Raw genomic sequence first — 17,292 nt, forward strand, 5'->3', positions numbered from 1 at the left:
CCGGCCAGGAACGGCACCTGAGGCAGCATCATCGGCCGTGCTCAAACCAAGGGCTTTCTGCTCTTTTGCTTCCCTGATGGCAAAGCCCAGTAGCCAGACAGAGAAGGAAGTGGGACTGGTTTGACAAAATTTGACTGTGACAAATTGTTGCTGGCTGTTCCCGTCTCCCTCGGTGCCCCAGTGCTCTCCCTGGCTGCTGCAGGGCGAGGGGACGCCAACCCGCCCTTGGCACGGTGGGGACACGTGTGCAAGTGGCTCCTCGTGCCCTGGCTGGTGCTCCCCGGGCTGTGCCGCGGTGCTGCGCCCCGGCAGGGTGGGACACCCCTCCGGCTGCCCACGCCGAGTGGCGGCGGTGGATTGGCACGAGGCTGAGCGTGCCTGCGGGACCCCACCATGGTGGCCCTGCTCCTGCACTGGCACCACTAGCATCTGTGTGGGCCCTGCCAATGCCCCATGGCTGCAGCCGTCCTGCCAGCACAGCCGCGAGGATGGTGCCACTGGGCCATGCAGCACAGACCCAGCGCACGCCGGTGCCAGGCGGCACAGGGCAGGATGGAGCCGGAGCCGGTGCTGCGCCCGCATGCCTGCAGCACCCACCAGCCTGCCCTGCCCTGCCTGCTTTGCCCTGCTTGCCCCATGTGGGGGCCTCCCTGGTTTCTCAGGGGTTGTTTTTCTTCCTACTCCAGCCTCCCGGTGCGCCGGTAGCCACAAGGGCAGGACGTGCCGCCTATCTGATAGGAGCAGTCTCTCTTGGCACTGCGGCTGGTGGCGGAGGGGCCGCAGCATGGTGGTTTCAGGCACGGGGAAGTGCCGGCGATGGGGTGGGGGGAGCCTCCAGCCAGGCTTCCTGAGCTGCACAGCCGCCACTTCCCAGATAAAGGTATCGGCCGGAGGAGCCGTAGCAGCTCCCGGAGCGCTGGGAAGGGCCGAGCACAGCACGCGCGGCCTCGGCACACGGGGTGCAGGATGGCAGCCTGCCCGCACCGAGGCTGGCTGCTCTCGCTGCTCCCTGCTGTCCTGCTCAGCCTCCGCAGCGCGCCCTCGGCCCCTGAGCTGGTGACATCCCAAGGTAGGTCCTTGGGGCCATTTTCTCCCCCAAAGGATGGGCCAGAGAGCAGCTGGCACACTGAGCACAGGCAGCGAGCACCCTAAGGCACCCAGAACCTGCAGGGTTGGGGAGGGGGCATGCCAGGAGGGTGTGCGGGGGGGTTTCAAGGTGGGCAATGAAGCTCCCTTCTCACCCGTAGGACACTCTGGGGTGCCTGGAGCAAAGGGATGTCCTGCTCTCTGTGGGCAAGACCCGGCTGCCCCTGGGTGCCCCTTCGGGATGGCAGCCTGCAGCTCCCAGCCCTGCGCAGGTGGCAGGGGGGCTCCCCGCTCATCAAAAGCTCTCGGAGTTATGATGACAGGGTCTGAGCAAAATTCAAGCTAACGTCTGACGGCACAGCTCTGCGCTGCGGGTAATGCTGTGGCACTGCCAGGCCAATGCCAATGCTCCCGCACCGGCCTTGCCATGATCTAACTGCCCCACCGAGCATCCTTAGCTCAGCCGGTAGCTGGCCCCAGCCTGGCTCGCTGTGCCTGGCACAGCCGCTTCCCAGCTTTCTCCCATTGCAGGCCTGTCCATGCTTTCTTTGAGCCCCTCCTTAGCCCTTTTAACACTTCTATAACACCATAAAAAGCATTAACTGAACAAAATCCTGTTGATCTCCTGCTCGTCTCTCCAGCCCCACTCCAGGTCTCTGGCCATGGCAGGCTCAGGAGCACGTTTTGTGTCACCCCCATAGGGGCAGTGGGAGGGAGGACAGGGTTGGGCTTGTCCTCCCTCTGCCTGCGGCATCGTTGTGCCCCGAGCCGCTGCCCAAGGGCAGCTGGTGCGGGCTGCAGAGCCGTGCGGCCGCTATTCCTAGGAAATGGCCTGCACCCAGCAAAGACGCTCCAGTAACCCACAGGACCAACGTGGCCTCCCACGGATGCCACGGGTCCGCGTGCCACTGGGCTGCTGGGACCTGGCCACCCCATCCCCTGGTGCTGGGAGCTGGGGGGGGTCATGGAGCCGGCTTGGGGCCCGGGAGGGGTGCAATGGGGTGCAAAAAGGGAAGAGCAGGTAGAGGAGAGGCTGTGGTCTGCGGGGAGGGGACGTGGGCTGGGGGAGGAAGGGAACACAGCGCTGGGAAAGGAAGAACAGGGCTGGGGGTCAGGGCAAGGGAAGGGACAGGGAGAGCAGAGGGATGCAGGGAGGGCAGCAAGGACATTTGGGGACTGTCCCTTATTCTTCACCTGGGGTGGGCTCAGCTGACAGCGCAGGGGGTGCAGAGCAGAGAACTGATGTGTTCAGCACATGGAGCAGGGCTAGGTGCTGGCAGGGGGCTTCTTTTGGGGTCCTTCAGCTGGGGGCAGCCCTGGGGGAAGGGGACACATTCCAGAAGGAGGAGGAAGAGGAGGAGGAGGAGGAGGGCTGGGGCAGGTCCCGGGGCAGAGGCAGTGGGGGAAAAGGAGGTGCTGGAGCAATGCTGGGGGCAGCGAGGCCACCCCTGTGCTTCACACATCTGCATCTTGGGGCTGTCCCCTTTTCCCTGACAACCGGGACAGGCGCCCATGTGCCAGCAAAGCCACCGGTGCTTGGGACGGAGACCCTGCAGGGTTTGATGCTCCAGCTCATCCCTGCAATGACAGGGAGAGCGGCTTGCTGAGTGGGGCAGAGAAACTCACAGCCCGCCGAGCAGTCCACGGGCCAGGGTTTGAGCATCCCCCCCTGCTCAGGACCACACACCCCCATGCCAGCCCCTAGGCCCTTTCCCTCTCCCCGGGGCGCTGCTCCTCCTTATCTCACTTCCACGCACCTTCCGGCGTGAGCAGGGCAGGGGTGCTTCCCCCCGATCGCCGGGCCCTGAGCCCCCCTCCAACCGCAGGGCTATTTCAGGATGTTTGTTTGTCCCGAAGGACCCCGGGTGCTGAGGAGGGGGGAGCGATGGGGCCAGCCAGTGGGGAGCCCTACCGCCCACCAGGACCCCGGTGCAAGCCAGCAGCCAGCACACGCGCCACGTCCCTCCCCGCTGTGCCAAGCTGGCAGAGGGCACCTGTGCCACAGCCATGTCCACGGCCATGCCCCAGGTGCCGGCACAGCCTGGCCTCAGCAGCAAGCTGGCCAGTGGGCACAGGGCGGGGGGACACAGCTGGGATGGGGACAGGTTTGTGCCCAGGGGCTCCTCATGCCCACGGTCCTCCCAGATGCTGCGCTGCTGGCAGGGGTGCCCGAGGACATCCTCTGCTTCTCCCGCTCCTTCGAGGACCTCACCTGCTTCTGGGATGAGGAGGAAGAGGCAGCAGCGAGCAGGACGTGCCACTTCTACTACTGGTACAGCAGGTAGGAGGTGGTGGGGACGCAGCCCAGCCTTGCCTTTGCCTGCACAGGGAGCAGCAGGGTTGGGGTGCCGCAGCTCTCCACGCCATCCTGGTGGCTCCCAGCTGCAAGGAAAGATGGTGGAGAGCCCACGGGAGCTACATAGCAGCCACCACACACACTGTGTCAGGGCCGGGACCGTGGCTGTCCCTCAATCCCATGGGGATGGTGCCCTGCAGTGGATGGGGACACAAGGAAGGAGCTGGTGACACTGAGGTCTCAGTGCCATGCCCCAGGTCCCCTCTCCTCCAGCCTGGCCCCAGGCAGGAGGCTTGGGGTGCTGCAGAACACCGCCCTCCATTCCCCAGGGATGCGCCCACAGCATGCGCAGTCTCCACGTGGCACCGTGGGGCTGGCAGGACGCGGCACATCTGCGTCTTCCCCAGCCAGGACGTGCGGCTCTTCACCCAGCTCCACCTCCGTGTTCTGGATGCCACCACCAACCAGACCAAGTACTGGCGGGAGCTCAGCGTGGATGCGGTGGGTGAGTCCCTCCTACCGGGCAATACCCGTGTGACACCAGGACAGTCCCCAGACCTGGGTTCCCCATCCTTCTGCCCGCCACAGGGGCTGGCAGCACCCTGCGCCCTGCACGCCGGGCACGGAGGCAGCCCTGGGGGGACTGCCGGGTGTCCCCTGACAGGACCAGGGGGTGCCCAGATGGGGGCTGCCGCAGGAGGGCAAACATCCTGGCACATTTCCTGCAGGTCTCATCGCCCCCCCAGTGAACATCACGGCCCGCTGGGCCGGGGCTGTGGGGCAGCTTTGCGTGTCGTGGCAGCCGCCACTCGCCGACTACCTGAACTTCTTCCTCTACGAGGTGCGGTGCTGCCCTGCCAGCTCCCCAGAGACTCCCTGCAGCACCGCATTGGACCCCGGTGGCCAGCACCCCAGCCAGCCAGCCAGCAGCACCCACACATCCACAGCCGGGGCAGCTGCAGCTTCCCCAGGAGTGGGGCAGGTACATAGAGGGGCCAGGGCTGGGCAGAGGAATTTGGGGGCTGCAGCCGCTCCCCAGCCTGGCCCCTCTCCTACAGGGTCTGGTCAAGGCCAACACCTGGGTGGTCCTCCAGGACCTGCGGCCGGGGGTGAGGTACCACATCCAGGTGCGCAGCAAGCCCGATGGCACCTCCATGGACGGCGTCTGGGGGCCCTGGTCGCAGGCAGTGGCTGCGGAGACACCCCGCTCCTCTGGTGAGCGGCCATCCCCACCACCAGGGTGCTGGCTGGCATGGCGGGGAGGCACCCACACCTGGGTCTGCGAGGGGTGGGGGTCCTGGGGTAGGCAAGGTGCAGCACCCAGGTTTTGGGGAGCCGGGGGTAAGCAGCCCCCTCCCTGCCCTGGCTCTTGCCTGCCCAGGAGACATCAGGCTGTGCTGCAGCACCCCTGACCTGCGGCACGTGCGTTGCGAGTGGAGCTGGGACCCTGCAGAGCCCCGCGGCTCCCACCAGCTCTTCTACCAGGCACCTCCGAGCGGGGCCAGCACGAGGTAATGAGCGTGGCGGGGACATAGCACTCAGGCGGAGGGGTGGCACATGCCAGGCACCACCAGCCCTGCTCAGTGTCCCACATCCCACGCTGTGCCACCTGGCTCTGTGCCCTGCCCTGCCCTACCACCATCGACCTCACACCTCCCCACCACCACTCCTGGCCACACTGCCCCTCCGACTACAGGCAGCGCTGGCTTTCCTGGGCAAGTGCAGGAGGAGCGAGGCAGCGCCGGCTGCGGGGACAGGGTGGCCCAGAGCAGGGCTGGCAGTGGGCGAGGGAGTAGGGCCACCTCGGTGGGGCTGACTGGCTTCCCTGCTCCTTGCGCAGGGAAGACGCATGGCAGCGGTGCGAGGAGGTGAGCGTGGGGGCGCAGGGCTCCCACACCTGCACCTTCCAGCCCAGGGCTGGCAGCGCCATCTCCGTCCTCGTGAACGTCACCCAGCCCCACGCGCTACCCACACTCAGCTACTTCAAGGAGCCCTTCTGGCTGCACCAGGCTGGTGAGTCCCGGCACCACGGCAGCCCCTGCCCTTGCCCGTGCCCAGCTGGCGGGGGACACAGCATCCCACGTCCCGTTCCATGGCAGCGACACGTCCCTGTCCCCACCAGTGCTCACAGATGCCCCACAGCTCGTGCAGGCGATGGTGTCACAGGGCCGGCTGAGCCTGCAGTGGCTGCCGCCCCTGGAGGCACTTGCGGAGCAGCTAGACTACCAGGTCCGCTACGCTGTGGAGAACAGCCATGACTGGAAGGTAAGGCATGGCTGGGGCTCCCCTGAGCTGCCCTGCCCACCTCCGCTGCCAGCACATGGCCTGCGTGGGGTCAGGCACGATGGACCTGCACCGCAGCGCTGTCCCTCGGCCACCCTGCAGCAGCTGTCATCTCCAGCTTGGCTCTGCCCTACAGGTCCTGCAGGTCCCACGGGCAGCCAGGAGAGAAGTCCTGGACCTACGGCCAGGTGCCCGCTACCATGCCCAGGTGCGGGCCCAGCCCAGCGGGCCATGGTACCAGGGCAGCTGGAGCGCCTGGTCCAAACCTGTCGTGGTTGACGCCACGGCCGATGCAGGTAAGGGACAGGGCAGGAGCGGAGGCTGCGGCCAGAGGAGCCACACGGCCAAGGGAAGGAGACCAAGAGTGCTGAAAATGGAATGGGGAGCACCGGGCAGGGGGTGACAGGGTGGTGAAGGGCTCAGCGGTGGCCGGTCTGGGCAGGGCTACAGTCCCAGCATTCCTCCTCCATTGCAGGCTGGATCATCCCGAGTGTTACAGTGGTGCCGCTGCTCTTCACAGGAGTGCTCCTGGGGCTGCGGTGCACCTTTCCCTCCCTCTACAGGTAAGGGCTGTACCCGAGGCAGGGGGGGAGTGGTGGTGGGGGGGTGTCCAGCACCAGGCCTGGGCACCCTGCCCGGGGGCGTCAGAGCACCCCAGGGCTGGGGTTTGCCTTCGACACCCCCTTCCCCGCACCCAGCAACGTGAAGCAGAAGCTCTGGCCCCCCGTCCCCGACCTGCACCGCGCACTGGGCAGCTTCCTCCACGAGAGCAGCAAGCACTGCCAGGTGAGGGGGCTGGGGCAGGGCCCACCGCGGCTGAGCCCCCACGGGGGCAGCTGAAGGGCCGCCTCCACCGCGCCCCCTCTGTCTCCCCCCAGGCCAACGCCTTCTACAAGCAGCCGCCGGAGGAGGCCGTCCTGCCGTGCCTGCTGGAGGTGCTGCCCGGCCCGCAGGGGGAGGCGGGCGCGCCGCCCCCGCCGCCGGAGCACGCCGCCGGCCGGCTGCCCAGCACCGACATCGCCAACCAGTCCTACCTGCTCATGAGCGGCTGGGAGCCGCGCGGGCCGCCCCCCGCCCCGACATAAACAAGACGCGCAACCACCCAGCCTCCTCTCTCCTTCGCGGCGCGGCGCCCCGGCCCCCGGCCCCGCGGGGAAGCGGAGCTCCGCCGCCCCCCCGTTCCCGCTCCCCGTCCCCGCCACCCACCCACTGGCGGCACGCGCAGCCGTCCGGCGGGGAGAGCCCCGCCCCGCCGTGCAGCCCAGCCAATCGCGGCGCGGCGCGCTGTGGTCGCCATGGCAGCGCGCGGCGGTTGGGTTTGAAGCGGCCAATGGGAGGAGCGGCCGCGCGGGGTTTAAATGCTGCCGCGGAGTAGGGCTGCGCGAGCCTCAACCGCGGAGCGGAGGTGAGGGGCGGCCGGTCGGCCGGCGGCGGGGCCGCAGCGGGCGGGGAGGGCTGGCCCTCTGCGGCGGGGGCCCGGGGGGAGCCTGGGAAGCGGCCGGGGAGGTGGGGGGCGCGCTCTGAGGCGAAGCGGGTCATGAGAGAGACCCTGGTGGCGAAGGGGACCTTGATGCGCGGCCTTGGCGGGGGGGTGGGCGGTAGGCAGGCTAGGCTGTGGTGAAGCGGCCCCTGAGGAGCGGCCTCGGGGGCGTCCTGTGGTGGAGAGGGCCCTGAGGAGCGGCCTGGGAGGGATGTCCTGTAGTGGAGAGGGCCCTGAGGAGCGGCCGGGGGGGGTGGGTCCTGTGGTGGAGAGGGCCCTGAGGAGCGGCCGGGGGGGGGGGGGGGGGGGTCCTGTGGTGGAGAGGGCCCTGAGGAGCGGCCTGGGAGGGATGTCCTGTGGTGGAAAGGGCCCTGAGGAGCGGCCGGGGGGGTGCGTCCTGTGGTGGAGAGAGCCCTGAGGCGAAGCCGGCGGGGGGACCCGGCAGAGGAGGGCTGCAGCCCCGCCGGCGTCCCTGCGCGGGGCTCCGCTGACGCCGTCCGCCCGCAGCGCCATGGCGCAGTTCGTGTTCGAGGCGGACCTGCACGGGCTGCTGAGGCTGGACACGCCGATCCCTAACGCGCCGCCCGCGCGGTGGCAGCGCAAGGCCAAGGAGAGCGGCGCCCCCGGGCCCAGCCCCGCCGCCGGGGTGTCACCCATGAAGCCGGCCAATCGCTCCCACAGCTCCAGCAAGACACCGTCCAGGACACCCGGTGAGCGGCGGCGACCAGCGGCATAGGTTGGGTGGGGGGAGCGTCGCCCGGGCTGCTTGCCTGTAGCCGAGGGGCTCTGGGCTCCCTGCCAGGCTGCCCTAGCCGGCCTGCTGGTCAGGCAGAAGGAGGTGGGCTACACTGCCTGGCTCCTGGGAGTCACTCACCTTCTCCTCCTCAGCGTGGGGTGGGCAGAGCTCTGTGCACTGGGGCTGGGTGAACTGCTGACCCCCGCAGCTGAGCTTCGGTGGCACAGCTGTGTGTTGGGACAAGTGTGGGTAGGACTGTCTGCTGACAGCTTTACATGCTGTAACAGTATTTTTGCATCCTCTCCATACCTGTGAACTCTGGAATTGTTGCACTAGACCCAAGGAGCTGTCTCCTGGCAGTCCCTGACCAGAGCTTAGTGCCATTATACAGGGGGGCCAGAAATACGAGTTAGTTGTGACTGGATGATATGAGCTCTCTGGTCCTTGTCCGGTAGGCGTGATGTGGAAGAGTGATGTGTTTGCTGTCTCTTGAAAGCTTGAATACAGGCTCTTCAATAGTTGTAAAGCAATATCTATGCATGTGAATGCAGGTAAATCTGGATCCAAAATCCAGAGCACCCCAACAAAGGCCGGGGGGGATCGCTACATTCCCAACCGCAGCACTATGCAGATGGAGATGGCCAATTTCCTCCTAACCAAAGAGAATGACCCTGCTGAGGAGTCACCTACCAAGAAGGTGAGCAAGTTACAATTACTACAATGATCACTACCAAACACCTAATCCTTCTTGGCCTTTTACAGAGAAGCAAACTGTAAGTTCTATCAAGTGGGCGCATGGGGCTGACAGCCCTAGCCATCACTGCTTCCAGCTCTGGGCTTTAGGAGTCAGGAGCCTGGGATGAGGTGGAAGCTGTAGAGCCTGCAAATGGAATGGGTACACAGCTGCTACACTGGAGCATGAGTGTAGCTGCTCTGCGGGGATGTCTTCCTAGGCACAGGGAAGAGTATAGAGCCTTACACCTCTGCTTCCACTGACTCTAGCCTGTGCCACTTCTGGTAGCAAAATTCAACTTTGGGCTAATGAGGCTTTAAAATACAGCAGGCTACAGAGACACAAAGTTGTGAGCCTGTGCACAGTGAAACTGCTGGTGGTAGCTATTCTAGGACAATGTCTACATGGGGAGCTATTCTGGAATGTGTGCACTGTATTCTGAAATCTGTTTATGAAGCATTTAGTCCCTTGTGGCTGTGGCTTTCCCCACTGGCAATAAGACACTGAATTTGCCACTCTTCTGTATGAAAATGTGAGCAGGACAGTGTGCCAGTGTCTGAGGAAAAACTACTTTCAGGTGCCTGTCTGTAGCTGACTCCCACAGCACAGCCGTACACCTCCTGATTCCAGGAGAAGGGGGCTTAGGTGTGTCCTCTGCCAGCTGCAGTTTTAAGTGCAGCATGGGCTTTGTGTTTCCAATGCATCTCACTGAGGGTGGTTTGTCTCTGTAGGAGCAACAGAAAGCCTGGGCAGTGAATCTGAATGGCTTTGATATAGAAGAGGCAAAGATCCTCCGCCTCAGTGGAAAGCCACAGAATGCTCCAGAAGGTATGATACAGGGTCTGTGTGAGTTGACTCGGCTGGAGAGGTCTGGGCAGGGGAACAGCAACACAGAGGCCCTGTCTGTGGACACAGGAGAGAGCAACTGGCTTCTCAGAGCTCCTGTGCACACTGGAGTGTCCCTCCTTAGGCTTCCCGAGGTTGAGGGGCTGCATAACAGCTACAGTGAATTTATTTACAAAAGTTGAAATGACTGCCAGTTGCTCACTTGTACTGCAGGTGGCAAACCTTCCTGAGGTCTGCAAAAGCTTCAAACTCTCTGCTGTGCACTTTGTAGCTCAACTGTCACTAAACATACAGAAAATATGATACAGAAAACCAAGTGCTTGTCAGTTAAACTTGTTCCTGTGAATTAGGCAATTGGAGCTTGTCCTGGTCCAGCAGTTCATACTGCCAGTGATGTTAGCACATGGTGCTCTTCTGAGCCTATCTCTTCTCTCAGGACTTCATTTTCACTGGAAGGGATTTCTAGCTGGGTGAGCAGAGCTCAGCTGGGAGGAAACAGTAACTTAGGTTAACAAATCTGTTCCTCTGCACACAGGCTATCAGAATAACCTGAAAGTGCTCTACAGTCAGAAAATGACACCTGGATCCAGCAGGAAGAATGGCAGATACATTCCCTCAATGCCAGACCGGATCCTGGATGCACCAGAGATCCGCAATGACTATTGTAAGTAGGCTGCAATGTTGAGTGCTGGGCATTGAGATCATTCTGCACTGGAGCGCAGTTCCTAGGATGGTGTGGTCCAAGGAACTGGAGCTCTAACTGGGCTGTTTCAGTATCTTATGCACCCAGGCTGGCACGGACCACTTCTGGAGTGTCCCTGTGTAGCCTTATAGGAACAGTGGTCCAGAGTGCTGTGTAGGTGACTTGGATCAGGGCTACCTGATGCCATTAGCTGGGCATGGTGACACCCAGAAGACTGTCCCTTACCTGTATGTGTGTGTGCACACACACACCTGGTGCAGGTGGAAGATCTGGCATCAGCACTAGTGAAGGGCAGGGCTCTCCAGGTAAGCACAGTGTGACCTGCATTGCTCTTCCAAACTGTAGATCTGAATCTCATTGACTGGAGCTCTCAGAACTTCCTGGCAGTGGCTCTGGACAACTCTGTCTATCTGTGGAATCACACCTCTGGGGAGATTATCCAGCTGCTGCAGATGGAGCATCCAGATGATTATGTTTCCTCTGTGTCATGGATTAAAGAAGGAAACTACCTTGCTGTTGGCACAAGTAATGCTGAGGTCCAGGTGAGTGCAGGAGTAAAACTAGAGGTATTGTCTAGGGATTGCTGGAGCTATGGGGCCTTGCAACAAAGGCTTGGCTAGCACAAGAAGGATGCAATGCACTCTGACTTGTCTTGACCTGTGTTGGGTGGAAATGTCCACATCCAGCCACAGCCAGTGATCAACTGCAGCAGCAAGGCAGAGTTTGGTTTTGGGGTTTTCTGACACCTGGAGTTACCTTCTGTTCTGTAGGCATGAGATAGAAATTGATCTCTGCTCCCATACTAACAAGGTTGAATGCCAGAGCCTGTACAGTGAGGTTCCTAGGGCAAAGCAATGGGGCTGGGTTTCTTCATCCTCTGGAGAACTTATTGCTCTGCCTCTCTAGCTATGGGACATACAACAGCAGAAACGCCTCCGAAACATGACCAGCCATTCTTCTCGTGTGGGGTCCCTCAGCTGGAACAGCTACATCCTCTCCAGGTAAAGCAGTGGGTGGGAGTGGGTAAAGGGCGGTATCCAGCTGTTGCAGGTTCCTGTCCTAGATCTGTGAATGGTGCGGGTTAGGGATGGCAGAGAGGAGTTTCTGTCCTGGCTTGGGATTCTTACTCAGCCTGTTTTGTTGGGACTGTGGGAGAAGGCCTCTCTTCTCTCTTGCCCTTTGTGCTGAAGTTGTGAAGAGCTGCTGCAGCTGCTTTACTCGTGCCAACAGGCCAGCGATGCTGGTAACACTTGTTGAAACCCAGTGGCAGGTATGGCAGTCTTGCAACAGCACAAAAATGGATTTTGGTGAAAATGTGCCAGCCTGACCCTGCCAGCCTTCTCTCTGCAGTGGGGCACGGACTGGCCACATCCACCACCATGATGTCAGAGTGGCTGAGCATCACGTGGCCACACTTGCTGGCCACACACAGGAGGTGTGTGGACTCAAGTGGTCTCTAGATGGCCGTTACCTGGCCAGTGGTGGCAATGACAACCTGGTGAACATCTGGCCATGCACCCAAGGGGACAGTGGAGACTTTGCTCCTGTACAGACCTTCACTCAGCACCAGGGTGCTGTCAAGGTGAGTGCAGGGCTGCTCTGGGTGAGGTGTGGGCACATGTCTGTGTGCAAGCCAAACAGGCAGCACTGGCTGTGCACAAGTTGTCTCTTGTGTGTCTTAGAATTAACTCTCTTCTTCCAGGCTGTGGCGTGGTGTCCATGGCAGTCAAATGTTCTAGCCACTGGAGGTGGGACTAGTGACAGACATATCCGCATCTGGAATGTGTGTTCTGGCACCTGCCTCAGTGCTGTTGATGCCCATTCCCAGGTGAGAAATGAACATCAGCTTGGTGACAAACAGCTTCTGGCAGGACACCTATACAGAGCTGCTGGCTTCTGAGGCCCAGAGGCATGGGAAAGGAGGAGACCATGCCCATCTCTGGGTGGTGAGCATCAGCACAAGCAGCTTGTCTTACCTGCATTACTGCCTCTTCCCAGGTCTGTTCTATCCTGTGGTCAACAAACTACAAGGAGTTCATTTCAGGCCATGGCTTTGCACAGAATCAGCTGGTTGTATGGAAGTATCCAACGATGGCCAAGGTCACTGAGCTGCGAGGTAGGCTGGGCCTTTTGCCTGGGGAAGGGAGGGCTGCTAGAGGCTGAAGGCATGGTTTGAGCAGACTGGTGGCCTAGCCTGAAGCATCACTGATGCAGAATGGTGTCCAGGGGCATGCTGCTTAGAGGGAGGCACTCCTGTGGGCTGCTGAAGAGAGACCGTTGCTCCAAATGCATTGCCTAGGGTGTGAATTCATGCTGCTGCAGCATGGTGTGGGGACAGCTGTGCAAGCTGGTGGGGCTCACAGGGCATATGGGAGCAAACTCTACTCATGATCAGCCCAGCCCTGACTGCACACCACCTCCTACTCAGGTCACACTGCCAGAGTCTTGAACCTGACTATGAGCCCTGATGGTGTAACAGTGGCCTCGGCAGCTGCTGATGAAACGCTGCGGCTCTGGCGCTGTTTTGAGATGGACCCCATAAAGAAGAAGGAGAAAGAGAAGGCAAACAGTGCCAAAAGCAGCATCATTCACCAGGGTATCCGATGAGCACACAGGGCTGTTGTGGGGAGGGGGGAATCTGGCTTACACACTGTACAGTATTTTAAATGTTAATAAACTGCTTTAATTTGATTTTTAATGGAGTCTGATGAAAGAAAAGGCCATGGCTCACAGAACCACTCCCCTCTTCCCTGAGGAAGAGCTTCCCTTGTTCTTTAGGGTGAGTTTGCAGGCAGTCTGAGCCTGGCACAGCCCTGAAATCCTGGGAAAAGAAGGATGCTGTGCCATGGCTGTACTTCTGTATCTGTCCCAGCTAAGGCAGGTGTGTCACCTGCCACATCTTAATGCTGACCACATGTACAGCTCCATCAGCAGGGCTATGACTTGCCTGCACCCTGCAGGGGAAGCTGTAGCACTGAAAGATCCTAGATAGGGGTTCTCTGCTTGCAGTAGTAAGCTGATGTTTAGCCTGTGTCTATAGAGGTCCCCCCTTCCCCCCTTGTCTAGCAAAGCTCTACCAGGAAAGCCCAGGTTTCTTTGAGAAAGAGGTGCAAACCAGAATCAGGGAGCAGCCTGGCCTCTGGCTGGATACTGGTTCTGGTGTCCTGGTTCTTGTAAGAGAAAGGGAAGTGTTAGGGGACAAAGAAAGTCTCTCTATCAATGTCTGTGCTCTTGGTTTCTTTTAGAATAAAAGGTTAGAGCCTGGGTGACTTCTTAGCCCTCCATCCTTGATCAGAGTGTGTCAAACCTGCCCCTGCCCCTCAAAACCTGACCCTGCAGTGGGGCTAGGAGGAAGCATCCCTGACTTGCCTCACCTTCCACAGAGCAGTGAACCAGCTCTAAACAGGCCCCTGCTGAAGGGAGGGCCATCTGCCCAGCTGCTGCCTGCTTTGGTGCCAGCTGTGGTGGGGAGGAGCAAGGCTCAATTGAAAGCACAGTGTGTCTGTGTCCCCAGCTCCTGCTGTGTCCTGCCTCTTGGCCAGGTGGGCCTTACTGTGCCTCTGCAGGCAACTACCAGCAGTGATCACCCATGCCAGAGCAGTCTGGGGACTTGTTCTTGGCAGTCTGAGCTGTAGTGGTGCCTGTGCACAGCAGTTAAGTCTTGTTCTGCTGCACACACAGAGGCTGCCTGTTCTTACAGTGCTAGGGTAGAATAGCTATTTTTGCAGTGAGTTTAGTACTGAATTTAGGAGCCAAATGCTATTAGAAAAAAAGGGGGGACAGGGGCTGGAAACATACAGCAACAGCTGTAATCACTGCAAAGGCCAGAAAGGGACTGGCAATGAAGTGCCAGCAATGCATCAGGCATGAAGCCTGATGCAAAACAAAAGGTTAGTTTATGCTGCCACAGCCAGCTCAGATGTCACGTGAGGGACTCCCAAAGCACCATCAACCCAGTGCATGGCCCTTAGTCATATATTCTTCCAGCAGCCCTGATCTCTGTCCTCCCCTCCTGCTGAGGGGAAGCCCTGGTGCCAAGCTGAGGCTGCATGCAGGCAGCAGGGCTCAGCTGACATTTGGTAGAACTTGACTCTCCAGCACTTCAAAAATGCATTTTTTCCAGGCTCAGTTGTACTTCTACAAGTTGTAGGGAGCATATTTGAGCATTTACCTGAGCAAGAGCCAGCAGGGGCACACCTGCCATGCTGCTCTGCATGTTGGAGCCATGGTGTCTGCAGTTGTGGGGCTGCACCAGACCCATCGAGCCTGTCCTTCAGCTGCACCAGCACAGCGAGGGGCTGCCAGGGACACTGCGCAGCTGATTAGCACCTTTGCCTGTGCAAAGCAGCTCCACAAAGCCTGTGCCTCCCATCAGCCTGTGCTTAGCTGAGGGTGGATTATTAACTGTTTTCACCTTCCTCTTAGCACAGTACCACGCTGTACCTGGCACCAGGCTCCTGCTCTGCCTCCTGAGCTTTAAGTCAGCTGGAGCCTTCAAAGGTGGGCAGTGTTGGCACCAACTTGGGCTGTGCTGAGGCCAGCCACTGTGCACAGTAGCCCCACACCTGTTGCTGAGATGGGGGCACAGTCTCAAAAAACAGCTTGCAGCAGCTAAGCCCAGCACTTTCTCAGCAGGGCTGTTGGTGCAGCCCTATTTGGCCACCTGGGGAAGAGCAAGGGAGGTCCAGGGGAGGAAGAGGCAGCTCTCCTTCCTCTTCAGAAGGAAATCCTAGGGCAGCAGCTGGAGCTAACAGGGAAGGAGGCAGAAACCCACATGCAAGGTTTGGCTCTGCCCTAGAGCTGTACTGCTATTGTAGGAGCCCTGCCCCACACCCCTGCAGCTTAATGCTGGGAGTTAGCACAGACTTGCTCTGTAGCCCCACAGCACATTAAGGCTCCCAGTGTTTCCTGACCCTGGAAGGAAAGCTTTACATGCCTGAAAGCTGGTGTAGTTTCTTCACTCCTGTGTAATAGCAGTTTATTTTTCTCAGAGAGAGCCTGTCTTGCCTCTCTCCTTAGCACATACCCACCCGCAGAAGCTGTGCATTACACACCCCTTGAAAGTCCCCTGAGCATTACTGGAAGGTGATGATATTGCAATGTCTTCCTTTGGCCCCATACTAGTCCTACTGCCCTGGAGAGAGGAGGAGCAGAGGAAGAAGCTAGGCACTGACCCAGCAGGCCCAGGAAACACTGCCATATAAGGTGCAAATTCAGTTTAGAGCAGCAGCCCAGACTGACCATGACAGCATATAAATTACCAAGCCCATGGAAAGATCACAGCTAACAGGAACAATTGGAGGAAGGGAGAACAGAGCACACGTAGGGAACAACCCATTTTAAAAGGCCAAGTGTAAGTAGCTTAGAGTATTGTTACTATTTTGGGCAAAAGCAAAGACAGTCCTATCTTTACCAAGAGCCAGCTGGGGGGGGAGAAGGAAACTAGATAGGAAAAGCTCCATCTCAGCTGGACTGTCACCTACAGCTCCTGAAGTGAGGACTGCTGAGCACTGAACTAGTGTTACACACCACTTCAGCAGGGACTAGGACAAGCTCTCCTGCCAGTCCTTGCCCACAGAGAAGCAGCAACAACTGGGAGAACACTACACAGTACAGCAGCCAGATCCCATTTCAAGGCTTCATACATAACAAGGGCACTGAGCCCTGTAAAACAGGGTGATGCCCATGTGCAGTTAGGCATATTGGTCACTTGAAGAGGTTTTCCTGCATTTCAGAGCACAGCCTTGAGGTGCACAGCAGCTCAGGCAGGGTCAGCAGAGTTTTCCCTCACACCAAGCCCTGCTCTAGGGCTTTGGCTGGACATCCACTAAAGCCCTCCCACACCCCAACCAAACCTACAGTGAAACTCAGCTTCTAGAGGCCTGCTGGTCTAATGCACTCCTCCCAGCCACAGGCAGCCCAGCCAGCTATCCACCCTTCTTCCCAGGCTTGAGTCAGCACCTAGGCTGGCCTCTCTGCTCAGGAGGGCCCTGGTCACAAGGTGATGGGGAAGGAAGCACTGCACCCCAACTGCACTGAAGGGAAGCCAGATTGTCTCAGGTGGTAAAGAGGGCAGAGCCCAGCCAGGAAGATGCACTGCTGCAGCAAGAGCAAGGCAGCAGCAACATAAACCTCCTTCTGACCAGCCTCATCTGTGTTCTGCACAGATCCACACTGCAGGGGCATTCACAGATGGCAGCAGCTTTGGCTTCAGTAGATGCAGAAAGCAACAGACTGCTCTTTCCCCATCACCTGGGTTTCCAGGGTCTCTATTCCCTGCTCTGCCACAACTCAGCTCTCCCCAGGATTTCTGAAAAGCAGCAGCTCCTCCTGGGCAGCTGGCCTAGGTCCCAGCCCACACCCACACTCCACCCCAGCCATTCTTTCACAGGGTGGAACCACTTTCACAACAGGAGCTTTGACACATTTCCTGCCCTGAGCACTGCTCTACCAAAGCGCTTGGAAACAATCTGCCATCTGCTTCATCAGCACACTGTGTGGCGGGGGGAGAGGGCCATCACAAACCTGCTACGCCAGCTGCTTCTCCCGGCCCTGCCTCCAACCACACTGGGCAGGACCACGCACCTAGAACAGCTTATGAGCACAGCAAGCCAGAAAAACAAGAGGGCAGAGCCATTTCTCCTTCTGTTTGTTTATTTGTGATAGAAGAGCAGCCCAATCTGACAGGGCCTGGCTCCTTCACCTCATCCTCAAGGCCACCAGCATGGTTTTGGTTACAGCCAGAGCAGGTGATGGGCACCAGGCCCAGGAGAGCTGCTGCACTGCCCTGCTGTAAGGCAGAGTACACCTTCACACAGGCCCAGTCAGATCCACAAAGGCAAGAGGTGCTCACTATTGCACCACAGCCGGGCACGCTACAACCATCCTCCAGTGTGCTCGTGCTGGGCCAGAGCAGGGCTGGTCCCAAGCAGGAGAGCCCAGGAGCTGATTCTAGGGACAATTATTGCTCAAATCTTGAGTTTGCAGGAATGGAAGTAGTCCAAGGCAAGGCTGAGCTTGGCCTCCCCGACTCTGGAGCAAGCCACCAGCTGCCATACAGGATCAGGTAAGTGTGACTAAAGCACACGCCAAGCACCCAGCCCAGGTACAGAAAGGCAAGGCAACCTGG

The 17,292-nt window shown here is 59.7% G+C and overlaps 2 protein-coding genes across 4 annotated transcripts; both read left to right on the plus strand.

Moving 5' to 3' along the window:
• Positions 1–816: 816 nt before the first annotated feature.
• On the plus strand, positions 817–6,756 carry MPL (MPL proto-oncogene, thrombopoietin receptor). Of its 3 annotated transcripts, none has more exons than XM_075509257.1 (12): positions 817–1,069; positions 3,232–3,367; positions 3,712–3,887; positions 4,111–4,364; positions 4,441–4,597; positions 4,764–4,893; positions 5,223–5,395; positions 5,505–5,647; positions 5,802–5,961; positions 6,141–6,228; positions 6,364–6,451; positions 6,544–6,756. In XM_075509257.1, the coding sequence occupies exons 1-12, from the start codon at positions 817–819 to the stop codon at positions 6,748–6,750; spliced, it is 1,965 nt and encodes a 654-aa protein (XP_075365372.1). In that variant the 3' UTR covers positions 6,751–6,756. The 3 variants fall into 3 exon arrangements, with proteins under 3 accessions (XP_075365372.1, XP_075365373.1, XP_075365374.1); XM_075509258.1 differs by having other exon boundaries at positions 875–1,069; positions 4,477–4,597; XM_075509259.1 differs by having other exon boundaries at positions 875–1,069; positions 3,790–3,887.
• A 755-nt stretch (positions 6,757–7,511) lies between these two features.
• On the plus strand, positions 7,512–12,854 carry CDC20 (cell division cycle 20). Its single transcript, XM_075508573.1, has 11 exons — positions 7,512–7,535; positions 7,653–7,855; positions 8,433–8,578; positions 9,346–9,442; positions 9,996–10,124; positions 10,509–10,705; positions 11,070–11,164; positions 11,514–11,745; positions 11,866–11,991; positions 12,162–12,279; positions 12,592–12,854. Exons 2-11 carry the CDS (start codon positions 7,657–7,659, stop codon positions 12,768–12,770), a joined length of 1,518 nt encoding a protein of 505 aa, XP_075364688.1. The 5' UTR covers positions 7,512–7,535; positions 7,653–7,656; the 3' UTR covers positions 12,771–12,854.
• The last annotated feature ends 4,438 nt before the right edge of the window (positions 12,855–17,292 follow it).

Source organism: Mycteria americana, chromosome 7, assembly GCF_035582795.1.
Source record: "Mycteria americana isolate JAX WOST 10 ecotype Jacksonville Zoo and Gardens chromosome 7, USCA_MyAme_1.0, whole genome shotgun sequence".
In the NCBI taxonomy this organism is placed as follows: Eukaryota; Metazoa; Chordata; class Aves; order Ciconiiformes; family Ciconiidae; genus Mycteria; species Mycteria americana.

What these genes read in the sequence shown, in the direction of transcription:
- CDC20 (XM_075508573.1), top strand. Translation starts at nt 7,657, where the DNA reads ATGGCGCAGTTCGTGTTCGAGGCGGACCTGCACGGGCTGCTGAGGCTG. An exon ending in AGAGATCCGCAATGACTATT is followed by an intron (nt 10,125 to 10,508) that starts GTAAGTAGGCTG and finishes TCCAAACTGTAG; the next exon opens with ATCTGAATCTCATTGACTGG. An exon ending in CAAGGTCACTGAGCTGCGAG is followed by an intron (nt 12,280 to 12,591) that starts GTAGGCTGGGCC and finishes CCTCCTACTCAG; the next exon opens with GTCACACTGCCAGAGTCTTG.
- MPL (XM_075509257.1), top strand. Translation starts at nt 817, where the DNA reads ATGGGGTGGGGGGAGCCTCCAGCCAGGCTTCCTGAGCTGCACAGCCGC. An exon ending in TTCTACTACTGGTACAGCAG is followed by an intron (nt 3,368 to 3,711) that starts GTAGGAGGTGGT and finishes TCCATTCCCCAG; the next exon opens with GGATGCGCCCACAGCATGCG. An exon ending in ACCTTTCCCTCCCTCTACAG is followed by an intron (nt 6,229 to 6,363) that starts GTAAGGGCTGTA and finishes CCCCGCACCCAG; the next exon opens with CAACGTGAAGCAGAAGCTCT.